The 25426-nt window shown below is 43.4% G+C and overlaps 1 protein-coding gene and 1 long non-coding RNA gene across 8 annotated transcripts in view; one reads left to right on the plus strand and one right to left on the minus strand.

Moving 5' to 3' along the window:
* Nucleotides 1-25426, plus strand: part of CA5A (carbonic anhydrase 5A) — a 75763-nt gene that overhangs the window by 42296 nt on the left and 8041 nt on the right. For 3 of the 7 annotated variants that reach the window (XM_039888706.1, XM_039888705.1, XM_039888703.1), the window contains one exon: nucleotides 1617-2047. The exons of 2 other annotated variants lie outside the window; for them this stretch is intronic. In XM_039888706.1, the coding sequence (XP_039744640.1) occupies nucleotides 1617-1775 (159 nt within the window). In that variant the 3' untranslated portion in view covers nucleotides 1776-2047. Of the gene's footprint in view, nucleotides 1-1616; nucleotides 2048-12895; nucleotides 13669-25426 lie in introns of those variants that run through there. 2 more of the 7 variants (XM_039888709.1, XM_039888704.1) reach the window with 2 other exon arrangements.
* Nucleotides 16550-20180, minus strand: LOC120622907 (uncharacterized). Its single transcript, XR_005658589.1, has 3 exons — nucleotides 19978-20180; nucleotides 19487-19686; nucleotides 16550-17897 (listed from the first exon to the last, which is right to left on the minus strand). It is a non-coding gene; the product is annotated as an uncharacterized LOC120622907 (long non-coding RNA).

A 25426-nucleotide genomic window follows, 5' to 3' on the forward strand; every position in this document is an offset into this window, starting at 1 on the left:
TGCTTGCATCACATTCTGTTGGCCAAAGCAAGTCACAATGGAGGGGCAAAGTCAGTGGGGCAGAGAGGAGGTGAGTGAACATTCGCTAAACAATACCCTAATCTGTCACATAGATACACACCGAAAAGTGACTACTTGTTGTCCCAGGGTCATAGGTCTGCAGTGGTTTTTATCTTTTTCCTTTCCTTTATCTAAATATTCTATTTTTTTCTACAATAAGTAGATATTACTTGCATACTTCTTTTTTTAAGTCGTAATACCTTTTCCTCTGGAAATCTCAAGAACCGAGAGAAAGTACATCTGTGTAGAGCAGTTTAGATTTAGGGATGACTAATATGCAACAAGCATTCTGCCACTCTGCCACACCTGCCCAGGGCAGACATTTCTGACTAATCACAATATTAGTTATCACCTCTTGTTCAGCTGTACTCTATCTGAGCGCTGTAGATGAGCTTGTAGAGGTTCTTCCAGCCTCGCGAGTCTTTGAAAATATTCTCTTATTTAAAAGTCATGGAATGATGCCCTTTGCTTTGAAAGGCTGAATTTTGATCTGTGAGGTGCAGATTACTCATCCCTCCCCCAAACCAAAACTGTTACAGACATGAGGAAAGCCTTGGCTGAAGAATGGCCCTTGTCACCAAGACCCCTTCTGTCACTCAACAAGCATGTAATAAGCACCCACTACATGTCAGGTTTGTAGCAGGAGAAGGTGGGAGAGAGGTAAAAAGAGAAGGGATGTTACAGAAAAAGTGACCTTAGTGTCTGTGCACTGCTGTCTGGTGAGAAAGTGGAAACATAAGTGGATAGTTTTAAGACAGGGTGATGAGTGAGTATTACACAATAATGCAGAGCAGAAGTCACTTACCCTGACCAGGGGAACTGGGGAGGTGGTATGTGCACCCCTTGGACAGTGGGAAAGGGATCGCCAGGTGGAGGAGAGGAGAGAGGCTGCGTTTCTGAACATGTGCCAAGCAAGGGCACTGAGCTGAGTACCAGAGAAACTGTATGCTCTGTGCCCTACACACCATTAAGGGCACCTCATCAGCCATGAAGATCTAACTTGCTCAGTAAGTGATCGCTATGTAGATAAAAGCTCACTTATTTAATTAAACATGTGAGTTATTCTCACAGAGCTCATAAGTATATTCTGAGAACAGATGAGATGATACCTAAAAAAATAATCTTTTAGTTCCTTGAGTGAAAAAAGGAATCGAATGTTACTTTAGCATTTATGTTGTTTGCATTAACTCCTATTTTTGTGTAACGAATAGCTCCAAAACTTGGTGGCTTCAGAAAATCATAATTACTCATCATCTCAGAATTGCAGTGGGTCAGAATTTGGGTGGTTCCGGTTTGGGATTTCTTGCGGAGTCGCAGTCAGGTGTCAGTTTTCTGAAAGCATGACTGAGACTGGAGCGGCTCATGCAAGTAGCCTGCAAGTTGGTGCTGGCTGTTAACTCAGTTCTTCTCCACATGGGTCTCTCCATGGGGCTGCTTGAGTGACTTCACAACACGGTCGCTGGCGTCCCCAGAGTAAGTGATCCAAGAGACCGTGATAAAAGCTCCAATGGCTTTCCTGACCTAGCTCAGGAGTCACCTCCACCATATTGTATTAGCCACACAGGACCATCCTTGATTCAGCGTGGGAGGGGACGACGGAAGTTACGAGGGACACCTGGGAGCTAGTTCCCTCTGTACAGGCACCCAGCTTATTCTGGTTGCTCTCCATTCCAGCTGGCTGCATTTCGCACGCTCCTGTTTTCTGCACTTGGTGAAGAAGAGAAGATAATGGTGAATAATTACCGCCCCCTTCAACCCCTGATGAACCGAAAGGTCCTTTCATCCTTCCAGGCCTTTGAAGAGGGCACCAGATCCTAAATTTATTATGTTCAAGTCAATGATTAGAACTGACTTTAAAAAGAGGAAATATTGTTTCCCACATATCATGGTCTGATCATCCATAACCTCTGAAATTAAAAAGAAAGACAGAGATCATTGTTTAGCCAATGTACTTTTCAGTTGCAATAAAAAGAATCACTTCAAAGAAGCTTAAGTGTGATAGGGAATGGATTCTGGGAACACAGGATATCTCATGGGACTCACAGCAGTGCCTGACAGCCTCGGGGCCAAGCAAGCCCCCGCTGACTGAGATTGTCTGCCCGACCCTTTTTCAGTTCCATGCTTTCCTCTCTCCAGGCAGATGCCCTCTGTTTCTCCACACTCATGTCCACACTTGTAGTTCCCAGGCAACAGAGTCTGGGACTAACATCTTCTTCTTTAATTCCAAATGCCTAGGTGGATCAGTGTCCAGGGGCTGCTATAACAAATGACTCCAAACTGGGGGGGAGGGGGGAATTAAAAGACAGAAATTTATTTTCCCACAGTTCTGAGACTGGAAGTCCAAGATCAAAGTGCCCCACTGTTGGGTTCTGGTGAGATCTCTCTCCGTGGCTTGCAGATGGCACCTCCTCCCTCATAGGGCTCTCCCTTGGCACACGCATGCAGAAAGCACCTTCTCTCTCTTCCTCTTCTTACAAGGCCACCAATTTTATTGAATTATAACTCCATCCTGATGACCTCATGCAAGCTTAATTGCCTACTAAGAGCCTCATCTCCAAAACAGACTCATTGGGGGTTAGGACTTTAACAGATAAATTTAGGGGGTACGGTTTAGCCCATAGCAACAACAAACTGTGGGCTTAAAACAAATATTTATTGTTTCACAGTTCTGGAGACCAGAAGTCCAAATTCAAGTTGTTGGCAGGGCTGGTTCCTTTTGGAAGCTTTAGAGAAGAATCCATTTCCTTGCCTTTTCCAGCTTTTATTTTATTATTTTAATTTTTTAAACTTTCAATTACCATTGGCATACAATATTATATTCGTTTCAGGTGCACAACATAGCGATTAGACATTCATATAATTTATGAGTGATCACCCCAATAAATCTAGTACCCATCTGATGCCATACATAGGTATTGCAATATTATTTACTATATTCCTTATGCTATACTTTATATCCCCACGACTTCTTAATCCCTCTCCCATTTTTCACCCATCCCCCCAACCCTCCTCCTATCTGGCAACCCTCAAAATGTTCTCTGTATCTATGAGTTTGTTTCTGTTTTGTTGGTTTGTTTATTTTGTTCTTTAGATTCCACAGGTAAGTGAAATCATATGACATTTGTCTTTATCTAACTTACTCCACTCAGCCCAATACCCTCTATCTAGGTCCATCCATGTTGTTGCAAATGGCAATATTTCATTCTTTTTATGGCTGAGTAATATTCCATTGTATATATGTACCACATATCATGGTCTGATCTCCTTTATCCATTAATACATTGATGGATACCCATGTTGCCCCCATATCTTGACTATTGTAAATAATGCTGCAATGAACAAATGGATGCACATGTCTCTTTGAAGTAGTGTTTTGTGTTTATTCAAATAAATATCCAGAAGTGGGATTACTAGGTCCTTCTTTGTCTCTTGTCATAGTCTTTATTTAAAAGTCTATTTCGTTTGGTACAAGTATTGCTACCCCAGCTTTTGTTTGTTTATTTGTTTCCATTTTCATGAAATATCTTTTTCCATCCCTTTACTTTCAGTCTGTATGCCTTTCAATCTGAAGTGAGTCTCTTGTAGGCAGCATATATAAGGGTCTGGTTTTCATATCCATTCAGCCAGCCTATCCTTTGATTGGAGCATTAACTCCATTTACATTTAATGTAATTGTTGATAGATATGTAGTTATTGACATTTTATTATTTGTATTTTTATCTTCTTCTTTTCCTTTTACTTCTCCTTACGTCCCTCTAACACTTCTTGTAATAGTGGCTTAGTGGTTATGAACTCTTTTAGCTTTTTCTTATCTCTCCTTTAGCTCTTTATCTGTCCTTCGGTTCTAAATGACAGCTTTGTTGGGTAGAGTCTTCTTGGTTGTAGGTCCTTGCTTTTCCTCACTTTGAATATTTCATGCCAATTCCTTCTCGCCAGCAAAGTTTCAGTTGAGAAATCATCTGACAGTCTTATGGGAGTTTCATTGCTTTTTTCTTGCTGTTTTTAAGATTCATTCCCTCTTTGTCTTTAACCTTTGGCATTTTAATGATAATGTGTAGCCCTATTTGGGTTCATCTTGTTTGGGCCCCTCTGTGACTCCTGGTCTTGTATGTCCCCATGTTTCCTTTGCCAGGTTAGAGAAGATTTCCATGATTATTTCTTCTAATAGGTTTTCAATTCCTTGCGCTCTCTCTTCTCTTTCTGGTACCTCTATAACATGATTGTTAGTACACTTGATGTTGTCACAGAGACCCCTTAAACTAAACTCATTTTTTTTTTTTTTGGATTCTTTTTTCTTGTTGCTGTTCTAATTGGGTATTTCTGCTACCTTATCTTCCTAATCACTGATTCGATACTCTGCTTCATCTAATCTACTGTTCATTCCCTCTATTGTAGTCTTCATTTCAGTTATTGTAGTCTTCATTTCTGACTGATTATTTTTATCTTTTATATCTTCATTTTTATGTTCTCTACCTCTTTCTTAAAGTTCTCACTGAGTTCGTCTACTCTTCCCCTAAGTTCATGGAGTAACTTTATAACCAGTGTTTCAAACTCTGTGTCTGGTAGATTGCTTGCCTCCACTTTGTTTAGTTCTGTTTCTGGAGCTTTGTTCTGTTCTTCCACTTGAGACATGTTTCTTTGTCTCCCTGTATTTGTTTCTACATATATTTAGGGCTGCTCTGTTGCCCAGTCTTAGTAGAGTGGCCTTATGTAGTAGACGTCTTATGGGGCACAGTTTCCATGGTCACCTGAACTGGGTGCTCCTGGTGTGTCCCTCGGATGGGTTGTGTGTGCCTTCTTGTTGTAACTGAACCTTGGTTGCTGTATGCACATCAATGGGAGGGACTGACCCACAGGCTGATTGATTGTGAGGACTAGTCAGTGACTACAGTGGAGGAGCGATTGTGCAAGGGCTGACCCAATGTAGCAGGATTTGTTTTAGCAGGGCTCTCATGCCCGCCCAATCTGTCCTTAAAGTGTGTCATCCTTAGATGTAGCTCCGGGTTGTGCTCCAGCTCAGTCTGAAGCTGGCCACCAGGTGTGCTTGCCCTATGGTCTTTTGGAAGGGGCCCCACCACAGACCAAGTTCAGTCACAGCCTGTCCCTGCCTGGGGCTACCTAGCATGAGCCACCAAGCAATCTGCAGATGGCCACCACCCACATTGGGCTTGGAGGTGCCTCGAGATGCCAAGTCACAAATGAGGCCAGCTGCCATTAGTGCTGGGCTTTGGCCTGCTCAGCAAGAGATATGCTGAAACCAGATGCTACTTATTTGGGTTTTGTGAACCTCTGAGAAATTTTATGAAAGTCCTCAGCATGACCCAAAACAGGTCATTTAATGGAAAAGCCACTGGAAGAGGCTTGGGTGGGCTCAAAGTTGAGTGAGACAGGGTCTCAGGGAATCACCAGGGCAGGGCAACCAGTGTTAGTCAGATTGATGGAGATTCAGACATGGTGGCCACCTGCATCTGCACGCTAGGAGTGGGATGGACTCAACAAAGAAACAATAGATTCTGCCAGCGCTTCTATCTGGGAGAAAGCTGACCCCTTCAGCCCTTGCCCTGAAGCCAGACAATTCAGTTTCTCCCCCTATGTCCCTGGCACCTTTCAAGCTGCTGCCTCAGCACTAAAGCTCAGAGGGAATGAGTACTTCAGTGAGTAAGTCCATGCATGAGCCTTTTAAGAAGCATGTCTGAAACTGCAGCTGCGCTCCATCTCACTCAGACACAATCTTTGCTGGTTTTCACAGCCAGAGGTTATGGGGACTTCTCTTCCTGACACTTGATCTCTGGAACGCCCCCTGGAGGAACCTCCACAGCTGAGATATCCTTTCCAATTTTCAACTAAGCTCAAGCTTGGCAATCAAGGATCAACTACACCCACTACATGTGGGTGTGAGATCAGACTGTTTCACATCTCCCACCCTCCTACCGGTCTCAAGGTGGCTTCTTCTGTGTGTCCTGAGTTGTAAGACTTCTGTTCAGCTAGACCTCATTTTCAATGATGGCTGTTCTGTAGTTTAGTTGTAATGTTAATGTGATCATGATAGGAGGCAAGCACAGAATTTACCTACTATGCCATCTTGACCAGAACCTGGCTTTTCTAGTTTTAGAGGTGCCTGCACTCCTTGGCTTGGGCCCCTTCTTTCATCTTCAAAGCCAAGGAGTTCTCCAAAGTGGTTGCTCAGGACATGCCACCAGTATGTTGTGGTCATTCTGGAGGGTGCATAATGATTTTTCACTGTGGGTTTTTAAAATTTTGGTGAAATATACCTAACATAAAATTAACATTTTAACTATTTTTAAGTGTACAGTTCAGTATTATTAAATATATTCATAATGTTGCACAATTATCACCACCATCTATCACCATAATGCTTTCCATCATGTGAAACGATAACTCTGACCCCATTAAACAATAACTTTCTATTCTCCCCTCTCCCCAGCCCTTAGCACCCACTATTCTACTTTCTGTCTCTATGATTTTGAATGTTCTAGGAATCAAATGTAAATGAAATCATACAGTACTTGTCTTTTTGTGACTGGCTTATTTCACTCAGCATAAAGGTTCATCCATGTTGCAGCATGTGTCAGAATGTTCTTCATTTTTAAGGCTGAATAACAACCTAATTGATAATAGTATTTTCTTTTTGGAGCATTAAAAATCATCTCCTCTGGTAGAGATGCAGCTCTACAAACAAACTAATCATGTTGTTTTCCAACATTGCCTTACTGTCAGCTAAACAGTGAAAAACAGCACAGAAAAATAAGCAAATGCTAGTCTGTCTACCAAGGGGCAGTAATAAACTCCATCTCATTTTGGGGAAATAAACTATAAATAGACTCATTGTAGTCCACAAATAACATCTAAAATCAAAAAGAACCTATATTATAGATATGATTTATTTTGGCAGAGATTTATATTTTTTTTCCCCCCAGTCACAGAACTTTTTATGATACCAACAATTTACAGTCTAGCTTTGGGCTGGCACCTACTACAGAGAAAGCTCTCCTAAACTTCCCTATACACATTCTTTCCTGGAAAAGTATAATTGCTCATGAATGTCCATTATATTACAGTGCTTTGTCCAAATGCAGCATAACAGACTTTTATGTTAATTTACAAAGGCCCTGGAGTCATTTTCGTTTCACCACAAAACAGAAATTTGGACGTATCGGTGATGTGTGTGAGGCATGGATGCTAAAGCTGGGTGCAGGTCTCTGGATGGGTGGATGGCTCCAATTGCCAGAAACAGATGGTATCCTGGAGGGAAGGAGATATTTTTAAGTTTTGTTTGGACCCCAAAATATTTCTTATCTTTTGGGAAAATGTAACCATTCTCGAGTCTCTAGTGAAGTGGGCTTTAGCCCGTGTGGAGAGTTTCCAATGGCTGCTATAACAGATGATCTCTTGCATCTTTCTTTTAAGGACCCTGTGATAACATTTGGCCCACCGGATAATCCAGGATAACCTTTCAGTTCAAAATCTTTAACTTAATCACAACTGCAACATCCCTTTGCCATCTAAAGTCACATATTCATATGTCCCACGGATCAGAATGTGGATATCTTGTGCCATTATTCAACTGACCACACTGTATATGCAAAACCTACCTATGAAAGCATCAGCCAAACAGCCCTGGGGTTGGCCACTTCTGGAGGTGTAAAGAGGGGATAGATTGGGAAAGGTGCAATGGAGCCTGGGGACAGGGGTGGAAGTACGGAGTATTGGAAACACTGGCCAGTGATTACCTTGTTGCAGCTCTTTATCTTACATGAATTTGTACATATGTAAGAAACCACTGAGGTGAACACTCTATATTCATGCACTTTATACAGCTTTGCAAAGTATATATTATATCTCAATATAAAGAAACACTTTGCTGCCCACTAGAGAGCTCAGGTTTCTGAGCTTCTGTAGACAGGACACGAGGCCATCTGGGATGTTGACTCAAGCACTTCTGAGAGTAAGTGAAGCAGGCAGGAGATCAGAAGCACCCATATGCACTGACAAGGGTGCAGGGGCCACAGAATGAGTGATATCATCGGAGTCACTTACTGGAGGCCAAGCAGACAGGCCCTTCCTTGGCTCCTTCCTTAGCTACTTACTGAGGGCAACATGAAACACACTGCCACCAGGTAACTGGTGCCACCAAGAGATATCGACTCTATTTACTGAGGCAGGACACAGTTTGACATTCTCAACCAAAATGGTTTAAAATAAAACATGTTCTGCTCTTAAAAAGATTGAGTCTGGTAGTGATGCTGGGTGAAGGAGTATTGGCTAGGAGAAGTCAAAATAGATGTTGGAAAAGGAACGCAGTCAAAACAGACACGTTTCTGTTCAGCTTCTAAGCTGACGTCCTCACTCACTTATAATCGATAATGAAGTTTACCAAACAACAGGGCATGCCTCTATCAATAACAGTTCAAACAGCTCAGGCTGTGGTTCACACAGGACCCAGGCTGAGTGTTTTCATATACATTCAGCAATGCTCAACCTCCCTGTGTGTCTGAATCCTAGGGGTCCCAGCCCTGACCCCCAAAGTTTGTGGTACTTTGAGTCTAAGGACTGGGGTTTTTATAAAGCTCCCTAAGTGACCGGATTGAGTGGCCAAGGATGAGACCACAGCAATCCTATTCAGTTGTTATAACAAGTTCTATGAAAGTTCTATGAAATTGTCCTCATGGAGAAACTGAGGCTCACTTGAGGGGTTGAGACTCTTTCCATCTCTGGATTGTAGGTGATCTTCCAGGATCTGTGTAGCATTTTACTCTTGCTTTCTCTGACGTGTGCAATTAAGTAAAAGAAAAACTGCAGCTTCACAGCAAAAACACAAAGTCCTGAACGTTACAATTTAGTAAGAAATCATATTCTATAATAACCTGCAATTGTATTTTGATAGGAATTCCATTCAAAAAAAGGCACCTGCTCAGACTCTCAGATTATGAGAGTGGCATTCTCAGATATGGAAGGAATGACAGTAATTGGAGGGTGAGTTCCCTGAGTTGGAGTATGGGATGGGGGCAGAGAACAGCCATGTGTCAGTTCTCCGTGGGGCCATCCATTTCCACAGGAACTTTGGGACAGAGAAAGGCCCAAGTGTCCAGAGGGGCCTCGCAGGAGAGAGAAAGAACCTCAGTGCTCTGAGCTCTAGTCCTCTCGACACGTAGTAATATCATATCCCAACAAGAATTCCATAAACGGGTGGGGTACTTTTCTCTTCATTTTTCATATTTACATCGGTCTTTCCTTGAATGCACAAATGTCTGTCTCCTGGTGGATGCTCTCTTTTGTCAGTTACTTTTTTTTTAAAACCTGAGACACAGATTCTCTCAGTAAGCACACCTCCTGACGTATTGCAATGAAACCACAAACACACCAAGAGGAAAGACATTGATCTCAGCCCTCAAAGCAACAGCACAAAAAAATAAAAACAAACAAACAAACACAGGCGCTTCCACTCCCCGTCCGGAGTGGCGGCCAGGCACGGAAGTCAGGGTCTGCGGGTTTGTGGGATGGCTCACTGTAACACTGTTGTGGCTTAGGATTGTACTGCAGAATTTCCGGCCCAACTTTCAAAGTTCAAGGCTTCCTCTCTTTGCTTTTCTGTTATTTTCTCGTTTTGTCAAAAATACAAATGTGTGAGAAGCTTGCAGGTTCGTGGCAAGCTGCTGCTCCTCCCCTCCCCTCCCCATATTTGTTCTTGGGTGATTGAGCCAGAGTGGGCTGCAGGCATGACTAAATCCCTTCCTCGCCGCCCCAGGTCTTATGCAGTGCCTCTGCCCACTTTCCCTACCCCTCCCTGCTGCCGATTCTGTGCCAGCCAGGAATCTGGCCCTTTCCCACAGCTGGTCCTGGCCAGCCAGGTCATCCCCTCTCCAACCTGCCTGATGGTTGTTCCTCCTTCTGCTCTTGGCCGAAACACCCACTCCTCATGGAGGCCTCCCCGGAGCCCCCAGACTGCACCGCTGTATGCCAATGATAAAAGAGAACCTTGTCCCTTATGGCTTATCCCTCCTGCCGAGCGCACCCACCAACCCCATCTCAGTAAAGGACACTTCCATTCACCTAGCGCTCAGGCCAACCTCGAGAAAAATTCTCAGAGCTCCCTGTCTCTATATTCTGCTCATCTCAGGCATCACTGGGTCCTATTGGCAGCACCTCTACCCTATTGCGTATTCCAGGTCCACTCACTGTTCTCCATTTTCTCTGCTTCTGCCATAAAGCAGTCCCATATCTAGCCAGAATTATGTCACTAGCCTCCTGATGTTGTCATTTCCTTCCAGCATCACCCCGTTCCCACCTAATCCATTCTTCTCTTAACAGTGCAGAGATTTTGGGGGGGAAATGTCAACTTGACTACCTGCTTCCTTGTTCAAAACCGAGGCTTCCTGTTACACCTGGAATTAAGCACGAGCTTCTTCGTGTGAGATCGGGCCCCCAGGTTTCTTTCCATGCCTAACTCTGCTCGTGGGACCCTCTGTTTGGCTTGGTGTCCCCGCAGCTATATGCATAATTCGCCCACATCCTCAATCTCCTCCTCGGCCTTTGCCCTGACCACAGGGCTCCCTGCCATCCTGTACCCCCACTGCTTGGATCCAGGCACTCATTGCTGTCCAGTTAGCTTGTTATCATGCTTGTCAGCTGTTCGCTGCTTGTTACTGGTCTGGGAGGTAAGCCTTGTGAGGGTGGTGTCCTCATCTACTCACTTGCTCACAGCACCAACTAAACGTTCATTCAGTAGAAAGTGAACGAGGTGCTCCAGCTCATAAAGCTCAGTGCTCCTTGCCATCCCTGATCAGCAGTGTATGCTCTTTCCTGAGTACCTTAGGCCACGCTGTCCCCTCTCCTGTGAATGCCCTTCCCCTCGGGTTCTGCTTATACACATTTTTGTATCATTCAGGCTCAGCCCAAGTTCTTCTTCTTCTGTGATGCTTTCCTAGAGGAAGTTACCCTCTCCTCTGTGCTGCTGTTCGCCCTACTGATGTTTGTAAAAGTGAGTGAGGGGGAACAGGTACGGAGCAGTATAGAGCAGCATTTAGTAGGCGTGAGGAAGCATGAAGCACAGAGCAGCACGGAGCAGCATGGAACAGCTCGAACACCATGGGGCAGCATAGAGCAAGCAAGTCTTATGGGCCCTCACCATAAAAGGCATTGTGTAGGGTGGTGAACATTTCTGAAGTACAGAATTGAGCTCTCAGCTCCTAAATCTGCCTTCGCAGCTCTGACCTCCTATTCCTGGTGTGTGTGGCATCTGCTCTGCAGCCTTGTGTCCAAAACTGAGAGGAAGGCCAAGTAGCTTGTGTAGCTCTGAAAGCCATGTCTGCAAAGAGTGCAGTTCTCTCTAGACTCTACGGAATGGCCAGAGCTGCTTCCCAGCACACGCACATCAATCCTAGCATGGCTCGGCGCCGGGATGTGGCACCGGGCAAGAGTGTGCCTTGCAGTCCAGGGCAAGGTGGGAGCAAGTTCAACATGAGGGTCAACTTGTTCTCATATCTACTAATGCACAGGCTCAATTACACTTTTGAGGATGAGCAGTAGAAATGTCTGACTCCCATGTCTACGGAAATGTTAAAATGTATGTCAACAAGGAAAAAAGATTTTCTGTTTCTACCATCCTGGAGATATGTTCGCCAACTGTTGTATTGAAGATTAAGGCTGTGTATTTTTTCAACATCGAGATTATTCTATCAATATCCTGTGTCAGTTTGGGATTTTATTTATTTATTTTTTTTAGTAGCAATGAAATAAGAGAATTATTTTTAAGCAAAGTGAAATCTTCTGATCCTGGAAATTCAAAGAGGGCCACCCTACAGGGGGTCTAAGTCCCTGAACACATAAACACAAATCAAAGGTGGAGACATCAAACAATAGGCTTTTCATATATATCCTTACATATTCCTTGTTGTTATTGTTGTTGTTTTCAGTATTTCATAATGAAACTCACAGCTTCACAACAATGTAACATCCAACAAATGAAAACCTTCCACCAGTACATGCCGATTAGTGTGTAAGACAAGAAGGGTACATTGGTAGATGAAACAGCAAAGCACCCAGGCCCAGGCCCGGGGGGAGCTTGCATCTGCAGGGCAGATGGTACTAAGATGATGGATGGAATAAGCAAGTGTGAAATATGCTAGAGGAGACCAGGGCCCCAGAAAAAACAGAGTGGAGGCAGGGAGCCAGGTATGAGGTCAGGGTGGACTCATGAGACATTGACATCTGAGGGGGCAAGCGAGGGGGCAAGCTGTGCACATACTGCTGATGGTTCTGGAAAGTTCCAGAGCAGCAGAGAGACTGGCGTGGCCAAGATCACGTAAGCAAGGGATACGGTGTCAAGAGAAGAAGACAGAGATCTGAGCAGAAGGGATGGGTTCTGAGGGGTCTTGGGGACCACGTACAGGTGGGGCTTTGCTCCAATGGGAGTGAGGACACTGCAGAGCAGGCAGGTCTCATCTCTGTTCCTGCAGAGGACAGACACAGGTAGACTGCAAACCACCCAGCAGAGCCACATGGCAAGAGCAGTAAGAGGATTGGATGCTAGACACCTTTGTTTGTGATCCAGCCCCGCTGGCTGTGAGATAAGAGAGAAAGTGAGGTGTTGAGAATAAAGCCAAGTGTTTGGTGCCAGCAGCTTGGAGGAAAGAGTTGCCTTCAGTGGACCTAGAAGGCTGGGGATGTAGGTCTTGGAGGAAAGGTAGAGAAATCTGATCAAGGATGGAGTGCTCCCTCTCCCTGCAACTGACTTCGTCTTGTCATTTAAGTTGTGAGAGCTATGCTTTCGCTTAGTCATAGCCTGTCTGTTTTTCCATCTCCCACTCATTTCTAGGACCTAAAAAAGGGCAAAATGCAGTAAAAGAGAAGCATATGTGCACTGCTGAGTTGGGGAATATGGAAATGATTGAGGTCTGACCCTCATCAGGCAGGTACAGCCCTATGGAGGCTGGAGAGGCATTGGAGTGACATATAGAGCACCCCCAGAATGGAGCGCTCAGAGGCTGTTGTGGCACAGTGAGCAGGATCTCATCTGGAGGCCATCTGGGTTCGTCTAAGAAGCTCTCCAGCCACACGGGCATCGGGAGCAGAGGCAGCTAAGATCTTCCCATGTTCACTGGGTTGGAATTGTCCACGGGGACAAGACAGATGATGCTGGAGCCACTTCACCCACTCCTTGCAGCTTCCTCTTGCTGGCCTGGGCTAGCCACCAGGAGAGCTGACTGGCTGGAGCTACCTCACCACTCCAGCCCCCGCCTTTCACTCCATGAGAAACGAAAGACAAGATGTCAAATGTCCTAGAGATGGGCAGCCTGAGGAAATCTTGGGTCCTGACAATCTGCAAGCTGACATCAGCATTCGTGGGACCCTTCATGGAGGCCACCCGGTGGGCCCCTGGCCCTCTGTAGGGCAGTGGCACATCTGTTCTGTCCCTCCTTCCAGCCATAAGCTGACTCTGCATGGACACACTTCCCCAGCTTCTGTTGGCTTTGAGTCCCACTCAATTCAGAGACGTCTACACAGTCACAATATTGTGCAACCATCACCACTATTTAGTTCCCAGACAATTCATCACCCCAAAGAGAAACCCAGTCACTCCCCATCCTCCTCCTTGGCAACCACTAATGTGCCTTCTGTCTTTCTAGATTTGCCTTTTCTGAGAATTTCATATAAACAGAACCATATAATACCATGCACCTGGCTTCTTTCACTGAACGTACTGTTTTCACAGTTCATCCATGCTGTAGCATGTGTCAGTGCTTCAATCCTTTTTATGGGTGCATAGTAGTCCATTGTATGGCTATGTTACATTTTACTTATCCATCTATCCACTGATGGCTAGGCCTGAACTCTTAATCTATTTCCTACTGCTGTTCCCTCGTGACCTTCAAGAAGCAAAGCACACTTTCTGAGCACATTGACAAGGCTAGGCTAAGAGCAAAGCTGAGAAGCAGGGCATAACCCTCATGGTGGCTAGTCATAATCCCAGTGCCTGAAATACAAGCAAACTACTTTTTTTTTTTTAACTTAGCTGAGCCCTAAGTAAAAAACCTAGCCCTATAATCTCCAACTTAGCTTCTTACTAATGTAGGGAGGAGGCAATATTCAGAGATTGCAATACACTGATCAGCCCTACAGCCAGACCATGAAGAAACCTGCAGAACAAAGGAAGATTTCTGCTAGGATTGCTAACAAACCATTTCACCACACGGTGAAGAAAAAACAGGAAAACAGTCTTTAAGTCATGCCCTACACGAAATAAAATCATTTATTCCCTACAGCTAAAATCGTGGGGGAACCTATGGATCAATGGCTGGGAATTGCCAGCAGGCCTTTCACGCTACATACTCTTACCCTTTCCTGCGATATGCTATTATCCTTTCTCACTGTATGCCCATATCAGAGGAAAATGGGCAAATAAAATCTTTATTTATAGAAACTAAGAATGATACATAAACTGGATTCCTCGAACACTCAAGGTCCTTCTCGATGTCTTTCTCTTGGTCCCTCTCAGTGCCTTGTTCTCAGTCTTCTCAGTGTCTTTACTCTGTCCCTCTCACTGTCTCTGTCCCTCTCTCTGTCTGTCCCTCTGAGTCTCTCTCAGGCTCTCTCACTCTCTGCTTCTGAGAGGAAACCATGCTCTGTCTGTGGAGCATTATCCTTTCTCTAATAAACTTTTCTTTTGACTCTAACTCTGGCATGCATTTGAATTTTCTCTTTCACTCAAAGAACCCTCTCTCTCAGTGCTGGCCCACTCGGAGGAAATTTGCCCTATCCTGCATTACCAGTACTCAGAAATGCTTGAGGCTTTGGGTTCTTCCACAAGCTACAGACACTATTATCATTTCTACCCTATAAACTTCAGAAAGTTGGGTGACCCGCTGAGCATTTGAATAAAGCTGACAAGATTCTGGAAGGAAAGTCATGGAGTTCTTTTCTCACCAGAATGGGGGGTTATTGCAATGAAGGACAACAAAGCTGCAGGGAGCCACCAGAAGCAACTGAAATAAAGCTCAAGATCTGCCCCCTGAGGGCAGGTGGCATGGTTGCCTATGTAAGAGGTACAGTCAGTGCATGGCCACAGCATTGCAGCTATGATTTAAGGCCCACCCTGGGTCTGAAGCTGGGCCTGGCCACTTATTAAACTTACTGCCTTATTTCTTCAGCACAAATAGGAACTACTAATAGGGTCAAAATGTTGTAGAAAAGTTGCAAAAAATCAGACCAGTTAGAAACCAAGCAGCGCTCGGAGAGTTGGAGAACTCAGGTTTATTATGCCGGCGGTCCCAGAGGAGCTAGCTCTCTGAAGATCTGGGCCTGAAGCCGAGTTGCAACATTCCTTATATAGAACTTATTTGGCATGGGTTGATTGGTTAATTTGTTCTCAGGTGGTTACAAAGTGAGGGAGTTGCTATGGATTGCAGGTAGTTATAAAGAGTTATAAAGTGTGAGAGTTGCTAGAGGGTACAGGCAGTTACATTTGTTGCTTAGACAGAACAAGCAAAAGGGAAGATGAGTCTTTAGTTAATTTTGAGTATGGCCTATGCAGCAAGCATATCTACAGAAGCAGAACAAAGAGCTGATTAGCCTTTTGAGTGAAAATTCCTCTTCACAACTATGGTTAATGCAAAAATTAAACGACATAAAATATTTATAAGTCCTGGCCCAGCTAAACACTATTGTGGGGAATAGGGAAAATTTCCCCTTTCCCCTTTAGTTCTTCGAATAATTCAAACAACATACAGCAGATTAACAGGAGAAAAATCAAAATTTTAATGTGTGAATGGGGTGGGGTGGGGTTCGCATAAACATGAAAATTCCAAAGGCAATGAGGCAACATCAAGTATATATGACAGTTAGGACAACCATTGGGAATATATAACAGTTTGGATAATGGAGAAAAGGGAGAACAGGGTCTCAGAAGTGACAATGGGCGATTTACAGCTACTTGAGGAAGAGCTGAATACACACGACGGGTAAATTTTTGCTGGGCAACTCAAAAACAATGGGACACAGAGAGTGATCTAGTAAACATGCTTGACTAATGCTGAGGTGAAAATGCTTAGGGTGGTCATGCCAAGGTTCCCTTCCTGAAGCAGATTTTCCTTTCTAACTCTCTTTAAGAAAAAGGGGAAGTAAAAACTCTTGTTGGGCTTTAATTGATTTCAATTCAAAGTAATCTGTATGCTAAGGTGGCACATTCCAGGGAAACTCACTTCTGATCCCCCACAGTTCCCTCCTCTGAAACTCCCCTAGGAGTGTCACAGATCAAAATCTGAGCTAGTGGCTGTGGAGAGAAGTGAGTTAGTAGCCCAGTGGGGAGGGATCTGCAGAAAGAGAAAAGAACATAGATTAGCGTGAAGATAAACAAATAGAAAAGAAAAATTAGAGTATATTTCTCCATGCCCCATTAAATCAGTCTCCCATTTCTGAGAATATGTCAGTCCAATAAAGTGTCTTTGTCCTCTTTTTATAATCTGATGGAGAATATTAATACTTTTTAAAAACAGATTTAAGTTAGATACTATTTGTCCCTTTGGTTTACATAGAAGCAACATTCTTCACTGATGATTGCACAAGCTCCTCCTTGTTGGGCAGTCAGTGAATCTAACACATGACGATGTTGGAGAACCGCAGATTTTAAGCTGTTAACTTCTGACTGGAGTATCTTCAGAGTTTGCATCATGATATTAAACTCTTGTTCCATTACCATGGAGAGATTTAAGATTGCTTTTTCCAATTTGTAATCTCTAAAATTCGGGAATAAGACCCTTAATCCTGAAAAGAACTTGGAGCTGTGATACACAAGAGGATTTTCTACAGTTTCTCTACTAGCATGTTTATATGGCATGGCTTTATGAGCAAAGGAGCCCAGGCTTGAAACTTGGCTGGCATTTAGGATGGAGTGTTTAGTGACAGAAGGAGCCAGGTATCCAAGTCCACATTGTCCTGATCATTTAGGTGGGAACTCTTTATATATACCTCGTCACCTTTACCAGAGAGTGGGGGTTCTGTTTCCCTCTCGACACGTTGTCCAGGCTCTTAATGTCTCGAACAAAGAATTGAGCAAGACACCGAAGTACGGCAGAAAAGAATAGCTGTATTGGAAGGGAGAGTAAAACAACAGTACACTTCCAGACATGGAAGAGGAGCTGAATAAGAGAAGAATGGCTCAAAGGCCTGGTAGCAAAGCCTTTGGGGTTTTTATTCCTACTTCACTGTCGGTAGTTACTTTTCACAGAGAAGTGGGCTTCCTTGATTGACAACTAAAATCGACAGGACTCAGTCAGTGACTCATCATTTACTTTCTGCGCATGTTTGTTCCCAGAATTCATTCTGTTATAATGATATTAATGAATTTCTGGGCATATGCATCATACTATAATGATGCCATAACGAGGCTCAGGTGAGTTAGGGGTCATTATGGTCTCCATTGCACAGGTTCAAAGCGACCGGCTTAAACTAGTACCTAATAATCTGCCTGCTTGTTTCTTTGTGGAAGTTACTTTTTAGCCTAAAAATACCTTTTGGCTTACTTAATTTTGGGCAGACTGGGGCAAGCCTTTTCTAGAACAGGATGGCTTCAGCGTTTTGCAGAGGACCCGAAACCCCCTGTCTAACTTTCCTGCCTAACTTTTTTCTAAGAGCCATGAACCCCTTCTTATTAGCATGGATGTCAAGGGACGGGAGGTCTCTTCTGTATCTGCTTCCTGCTGATGAGGGTTGTAGTTCATGCCTGTTAGGGTCTCATGGAGCTCTTTCCCTCTCTGTCTCAGTCAGAACAGGGTCTCGAGTTCTGCTGAAAGATGTATCTTGCCAAAATGCCACACCTATCCCTAGAAAGGAGGAAAGGAAGATGTCCACTTGTTATTTAAATCATATATCTATTAATTTTCTTACTATTGATTTTCTTTTTAAGTAAAAAGAATAAGCTTAGTAAAGGAAGACAGACTTGGTTAATATATTACTTACAGAAAGAATGCCCTGGGTTAAGGGTTCCCTCCTCCCTGTGAATACAATGGCTCTGCCTGGCCGAAGGCCATTTCTGCTTACAATGGACTGAGAAGAACACTAAGCTTCAGTGATCCAGTGATCCTTAATCAATAACCAGAGGACCTGAGTCAATAACTGGAGGACCTGAGTTACTTAATCAATAACTCGAGTCACAAGTTTCAGGGTAATTACCTGAGTTTGAGGGAGAGGGGCTTTTTCCCAGGGGAAGTAAATAAAGCAATTAAAAGTTCTGTGACTTTAACCAATGTCACCATAAAAGAATTAACTAATTAATTATTTTTTTTTAAAAGTTCTGTGAGTACATTTTGTAAATAATGGCCCGTATCAATACCATATAAAATGAAAAGACCAGTGTGGTTTACAGACAAGGTTAAAGTGGAATCTGTAATTCCCAGGTTCCAGAGTATTCTCTTGCTTTTGTCAATGATACTGTCATCGTTTATACACCTCCGTTTTCCATGCGTGCTGTCAATCTGTAAGAGCAGAACAGATTGTGAAATAGCTGGACAAGAGGCCTGTATTCTGGTTCCAGCAGCTACAAAGCTTGGTTCTGAACCCTAACCAAATAAGTCCAGATTTTTGGTCCATCGATATATACAGTTTGTGGCTTTGGCCAACTTAATCAGAGGGGCAGTGGCAATACTCCCAGTTGTACATGGGTGGTTTACGAGTGATCTAGAACATTTGGTTATTTGGCAGGCGTTTTTCTTAAACACATGGATTTTCTACAAAAGTAGTGCTGGAGTCATTTGCAATTTTCTGAAGAAGTTTAAAAATGCCTCCTATGGAATGGAACCAAAGAGTTTGATTGCAATATTATTCTGATAGGTCACCCAGGAAAGGTATAAAGTCACATCTGTTCTCAATGTAAAGGAAAAATGTTTTCCTATTGCCTTTACCTGGGCAAAGGACAGTCTTTGAGCTTCAAAGGACTCATCAGAAGAAGCAGAGTGACGATTGTCATATCATGGATACCATAGCCTGTTGCACATCCATCTTTAGTATTCAGTCTACTAGGTGTTCAAATTGACTGGAACAAAGACTTTTTCAGGCTCTTTTGCATTATCTAGATGCTGACATAACCGACAGTCAGATCGATTAGTTAATGTAGCCAGGGTTTGGTAAACTGACATAAGGGGCTATTTTGTCTGTACCTGACCGGTTGAAAAAGAGAGTAAGAGAGAGACACAGTTTAAAATAGAATCCATGGTGGAAACTTAGAGAAAGTAGATAGAGACAACCACTCTCCAGTAAGTTATCAAAAAAAAAAAAAATTAATAAAATTTTTTTGGAGGGGGGCAGAAATGTTCATTAATAAGAGGAGGTGTGTGTGTGTGGATATGTGTATTTAGAGTCTTAAAAGCAAGGGCTCATTGGGGGTGAAGAGGTAGGTAAAAGCAAAGTTTCTTACCTGCGATCTTTGGAAAAGATGTGTACATCATGGCACTGTCTGCTTCTGATAATGTAGGGAGGGGGCAAGAGAATTAAAATGTTATTCAAGCCACAATCAGAGACTGCCATATGCTGATCAGCCCTGCAGCCAGGCCAGGAGGACACCTTCAGAACAAAGGAAGATTTCTGCTGGGATGGCTAACAACCCATTTCCTACACCTGTGAAGGGAAAACAGGAACCAACAGTCATTCCCTGTGGCTAAAACCATGGGGAACCTGAGGATTAAAGGCTGGGAAGTGCCAGCAGGCCTTTTACTCTACATACTCTTATCTTTTCACATTGCATACTCTTCTCCTTCCTCACTGTATGCCCATATCAAAGGAAATGAGCTAACAAAGTCTTTTCAACTATAACTCACAGGAACTAAAGAACAATATATGTAAACTGATTTCCCAGAACACTCATAGTCCCTCTCAGTACCTTTATTCTGTCCCTCTCACCGTCCTCACCTCTTTCTATTGTCCCTCTTGCTGTCCCTCTCACTCTCTGCCTCTGAGAGGAAACCACACTCTGTCTGTGGAGTGCTATCCCTTTTCTAATAAACTTTCCTTTTGACTCTTACTTAGTCGTGTGTGTGGAATTTCTACTCTCCGCCAAAGGACCCTCTTCTCCTCTCAGTGCAGGGGCTGGTCTCCCCACCAACTCGGGGGAACTTGCCCTGTCCTGCATCACTGAGGATCTGGGAATCAACCCCGGAAATCCTCAGTTTAAGGTCACCTGTAGTGATTGTCTCCCAGTTATCTTGAGAATGAAGATCTGGGCGTGGACTCAGGAGGATTTTTCTTTTATTATGATGGCAGTGTAGGTCGTTAGCAGTACCTCCTAAGGCCCTTTCCATCGAGATGACAGTGCATGTTTTCTGCTAAAGACCTTGACATAAGCCCAGTTTCCTGGTCAAAAGGGATGGCAAGCTCGTCAGTCAGCGGGGGCCATGCGTCTTTTACCTTTGGTATACACTTCAAGCACACTAGTTAGTTCTTGCATATAAGCTAGTCGTAGTAACAAATTGTTCACTTAAGTTTCCATAGCGTTCACTTAACCCATGAGTTTAAAGATGCCAGTAGGCATTGGGTGTCTAAATACTATTTCAAAATGGATTAATTCATATCTTCTATTTGCAGTATTCTGGATCTTTATCAAGGCTGAAGACAAAGCTTCTGGCCATTTAAATCCAGTTTCTTGAGAGATCTTTTCCACAGTTCTTTTTATGCCCAGATTTTTACATTCCACATGCCCTAATGATTGAGGATGGTATGGGGTATGAAATTTTAAGGAATACGCCAGAGTTTTTGCAAGCAGGTGGTTATCTCTGCTGTCAAATGAGTTCCTGGTCTGATTCAATCCATAAAGGAATGCCAAAACATGGAATAATCTCAGTTATTAGTTACTTTACTTGTTTGGTTGTGGCATCAGCACATCTAGTCAGACAGCATTCAGTCTACCCACTAAACATGCAGACGACAATCAAACAGTGATAATAGCCTAAAACTGGGGGCAAGTCTATAAAATGTATCTGGAGTGCCACAAAGGACAGTGTGGGTGTAGGAGGACTTCCTAAAGTACACTGATTTCTTCCAGAATTTGGTGAGATTATAAGTAGTACACTGGGAAATAACTGGTCAGAAATTTTGCAGATCCCGGGGCAAAAGCAATTATCTTCTAGTCCCTTAACCATTCGCCGTCTGCACGTATGTCCCATTTGGTGAGATATAAGTGCAAGCCAAAAAAAAAAAAAAAAAAAAAAAAATAGAGCTATAGGAAGTTCATTTGGCCAATATATAATTCATTTGATAATTGTTTAACACCCTTTTGTACCCATTCGTCTTTTTCAGATTGTAGGGCATTTGCCTGGTCGTTAATATCAGTCAGGGATAAAAGATTTCAAAACTGAGCAGAGAAAGGATAAGGGGGTTCATTTTGAGCTTCATGTTTTGCAGTTCGGTCAGCACTGTTGTTTCCTGAAGATTCGGTGAGGCTTTGTTTTGTTTGTTGTTGTTGTTGTTGTTGTTTTAGAATGGGCTGAACAATGAACAGTAATAATTTTAGAAGGAAGGTGAAGGGTGTCAGTGTAAGCAACATCCAAACCTGTAGAAAATTGTAATGAATTTAGTTGAACCAAACCGATGACAATTGCCAGGAAGCAAAATTTCAATGGAATAAGAAAATGCTCCAGACGATGGCAGGTTTGCAGCTTATTTTATACATTAGAATCAAAGGAGGAGACATCAGGGGGGTTACATGAAATCTATTGGTGGTAGATCAAGGGGGCAGGAAAAAGCAAAGCAGGAACATTTCTGGGATTGAATACAAAGTAAAACAGAGGGACACATACTTCTTTTACATCGGTGGATCCAGGAGAGTTAATAATTAACATTTACAACACATAGAGATGGTGTGTGGAAAACAAGATGACCATGAGGGATTCTGTGGTCTCTTGCTCTGATGCAGTGGGTTGTGTCCTGAGGGGTCTGGAAAAGGGGATAACTTTGAATGTAGGTAGGAGGCAAGAGAACTAAAGTGTTAAATACAGCTGTATTCAGAAACTGCAACACGTGGATCAGCCCTGAAGCCAGGACACAAGGACACCTGCTTCTGCTGGGAACTAACAGCAGGCCTTTCCTCCTACAGTATTCTTACCTTTTCACCCTACAAACTGTTATCCTTCCTCACTGTATGTCCACATCAAAGGAGATGGGTTACCAGTCTTTAAACTGTAATTCACAGGATCTACAGAATGATGTATAAACTGGATTCCCCCCCAACACACTCGGGGCTTTTTTCCCCCTTGCCTTGGCTTTTTGTCTTCGCTTTCTCTAGTGTCCGTTCTTCCTCTTTAATAAACGTTCCTTTTGACTCTCACTTTGGCATTTGTTTGAATTCTTTCGACACTCTCCACCAAGAACCCTCTTCTCTCTCAGTGCCGGGCTTGGTCTCCCCCAGCTCGGGGTCATTTGCCCTGTCCTGCTTCACTCTGACATTCCAAGGGAATGTTATCTTAGATGCAAAAAGAGAATAGATAGGCTCACTTAAGGCAAAGATTAACCTTTGTCAAGAAAGCTACAGGCACAGGATTAACTACCTGCGATGACCTACTTTAGTTAGGAATTTTTACGTAGAGATCATTCTATGTGGTTAATTTGGGTCTCTGAGTTTGTAGAGCCCTCCATGCTGGCCTCCGCTGAGCTTGTCAGGTCTTGTGTGTGGCCCCTTTTTCGCCCACATTGGCTTATAACAGGGTAGGATTATATGCCCAGCAGCAATGGGAGTACCTGCAGAAGAAGCCACAGGATTTCCAAATTGTGCCAACAGCAAGACAGACTCCAAAAGTCTATTTAGAGTCTGTGTTGATGGTGGCAGTTTTTACTTTTACTAATGTGCGAGCTTTAACAAAAGCTCTGAGTTTAACAGCTGGGGTGATTTTACAGTGGGCAAAGAATATGCTTCAAGCTATTCTTTGAAAAAACTATGGCATAGCCTATTATTATGTTTCCCTGAAAATTTCATTCACAAGAGCCGTAGCAAAATAAAAGCAAGCCTGGGTTGTCTAAAGGGATGTCTGAGAGATTCTCGTGGCTTTGAGACCATTTCTATGGTTTCCCGGTAGTCGTGGGGACTAGAGTGGTCTCTCTATCATCAGGAAGGGGTGGTAAAGCAGCTGGATTTAAGGTATTGATTGCTCCTATGTAAGATGATGGACGGGTTAGTTAAAACTGCCTGTTCGTAGGTGGTCTGTTGCTGCCATGTAGAGAGATGCTGAGTCCTATGAACTTGTAAAATAGAGGACACAGCATGGGAAACATAGAGGTGAATGAGGGAGCCTCATGTTAGAGTACTGGCTCCATCAATCAAAGTGGCAACTGTTTACCACCAAAGGTAAACAGGGGGGGCAAGCCTGATGCCACAGGATCTAATTGGCGTGAGGAGAAAGCAATGATACTTATTCGAGAGACTAAAGATTGTCCTAGGATGCCTCCAGCAATCCCATTATTTTCATGACTGTATAAATGAAAGAGTTTGTCAAAGTTAGGTAAGCCAAGAGTTGGGGGTGTGGACAGGGGTTAATACCTCTGAAGGCCAGGAAATAGTGATGCGGGACAGGGCAAATTTCCCCAAGTTGGCGGGGAGACCAAGCCCTGAACCGAGAGAAGAGGGTCCTTTGGCGGAGAGTGTAGAAAGAATTCAACACACGTGCCAAAGTTAGAGTCAAAAGGAAAGTTTTTTAGAAAAGGGGTAACACTTCACAGACAGTGTGGTCTCCTCTCAGAGGCAGAGAGTGAGAGGGACAGCAGGAGGGACAATAGAAAGAGGTGAGGACAGGGAGAGAGACAGAATAAAGGCACTGAGAGGGACTGTGAGTATTCCGGGAATTCAGTTTGTATATGTCATTCTTTAGTTCCTGTGAGTTATAGTTGAAAAGACTTTGTTAGCTCATTTCCTTTGATATGGGCATACAGTGAGGAAGGGGAAGAGTATGCAGCGTGAGAAGATAAGAATATGTAGAGTGAAAGGCCTGCTGGCACTTCTCAGCCTTTAATCCACAGCTTCCTCAGGGTTTTAGCCAAGGAGAATGAATGATTTTACCTTGTGCAGGGCAGCCACTTCAAGACTCTTGTTGTTTCCTGTTTCCCCTTCACAGGTGTGGGGAAATGGGTTGTTAGGGATCCCAGTGGAAGTCTTTCTTTGTTCTGTAGGTATCCTCCCGGCCTGGCTGCAGGATTGATTTAACATTTTTAATTCTCTTTTGTCTCCTACATGAATAGGCTCTGGGATGTTGTCTGGGAGCAGGACATACAGAGGGTTAGCTAGGACTGCAAAATTAGGAATCCAGTCGCCAGCTGCCCCTAAAATTGTACTCAACTGATTTTTAGTTTGGGGAAGAGGGATGGATAAATTGACTCAAGGCGTTTGGGGGTTAGCTTTTGAATGCCCTGAGATATCTCATATATGCTAAGTAGATAACAGTTGTTTTGACCCATCAACGTTTAAACTGGAGGTTTTATGGCCTTGTTCAACTAGTGCCTTTCAGAGGATGAGAAAGTCTGTAAGAGCTTAGTTTGATTACAGAGCAAAGATCATCAACATACTGAGCAAGCGTGGAGCCTTGGGTAAAGGCTCCAGAGTCTATATCCGCCTTAAGGACTTGGGAGAATATTGAGGGGGACTCACAATATCCCTAAGGTAGATGTCAAGTGCCTCCCTTTAAATGTTAAAAAATAACTGGGAGTCAGAATGGACAGAGATAAAAAAAAAGTGTGCTGTGCCGAGGTCAACTACATAAACCAGGCTGCATCAACAGGGACCGAGGAAAGAATAGGGACCACTGGGTGGCGAGGAATTACAAATGAGTTTGTGGCTCTTAGGTCTTGTATAAATAGATAAATTTGATTTCCATCTGAATCAAATTTACCCTCTTTCTCTAACAGCAAAGATTGATTGGACTGTTGCAGGATGAGGAAGTAAAAATTAACATATTTTGTTTTAAGAGGGAGTCTATTATAGGGTTAATTCTTCACTGCATCTCTGGAGAGAGGGTATTGGGCTACAGTGGGAAACAGTTTTTTATCCTAGTAATGCAAATGAACTCTGCACTCAGTAGCAGTCCAACTTCATTTACATGTGTGGCCCAGAGGCTACTTGGGATGTCTTTTAAATAAATCTCATCCTCTTCGGAGGAGTTGAATTGAGGATGAATTTCCCATAAAGAAAGTAGGAAGTTTAAAGCTTGTTCTGAAGGCAGAAAAATGAAAACATCCTTTTAATTACAGTTTATAGTGGCCTTAAATTTACATAAAAAATCTCTACCAAGGTTTGCCGCTGAACAACTGGAACCGAGAAAGCCCTGCTGAGTACTGAGAGGGCCTGAAGATTTTGATAGGGCCAATGAAATAGGTTACTCAG

The sequence above is a fragment of the Pteropus medius genome, unplaced genomic scaffold (genome assembly GCF_902729225.1).
Source record: "Pteropus medius unplaced genomic scaffold, Ma_sr-lr_union100, whole genome shotgun sequence".
In the NCBI taxonomy this organism is placed as follows: Eukaryota; Metazoa; Chordata; class Mammalia; order Chiroptera; family Pteropodidae; genus Pteropus; species Pteropus medius.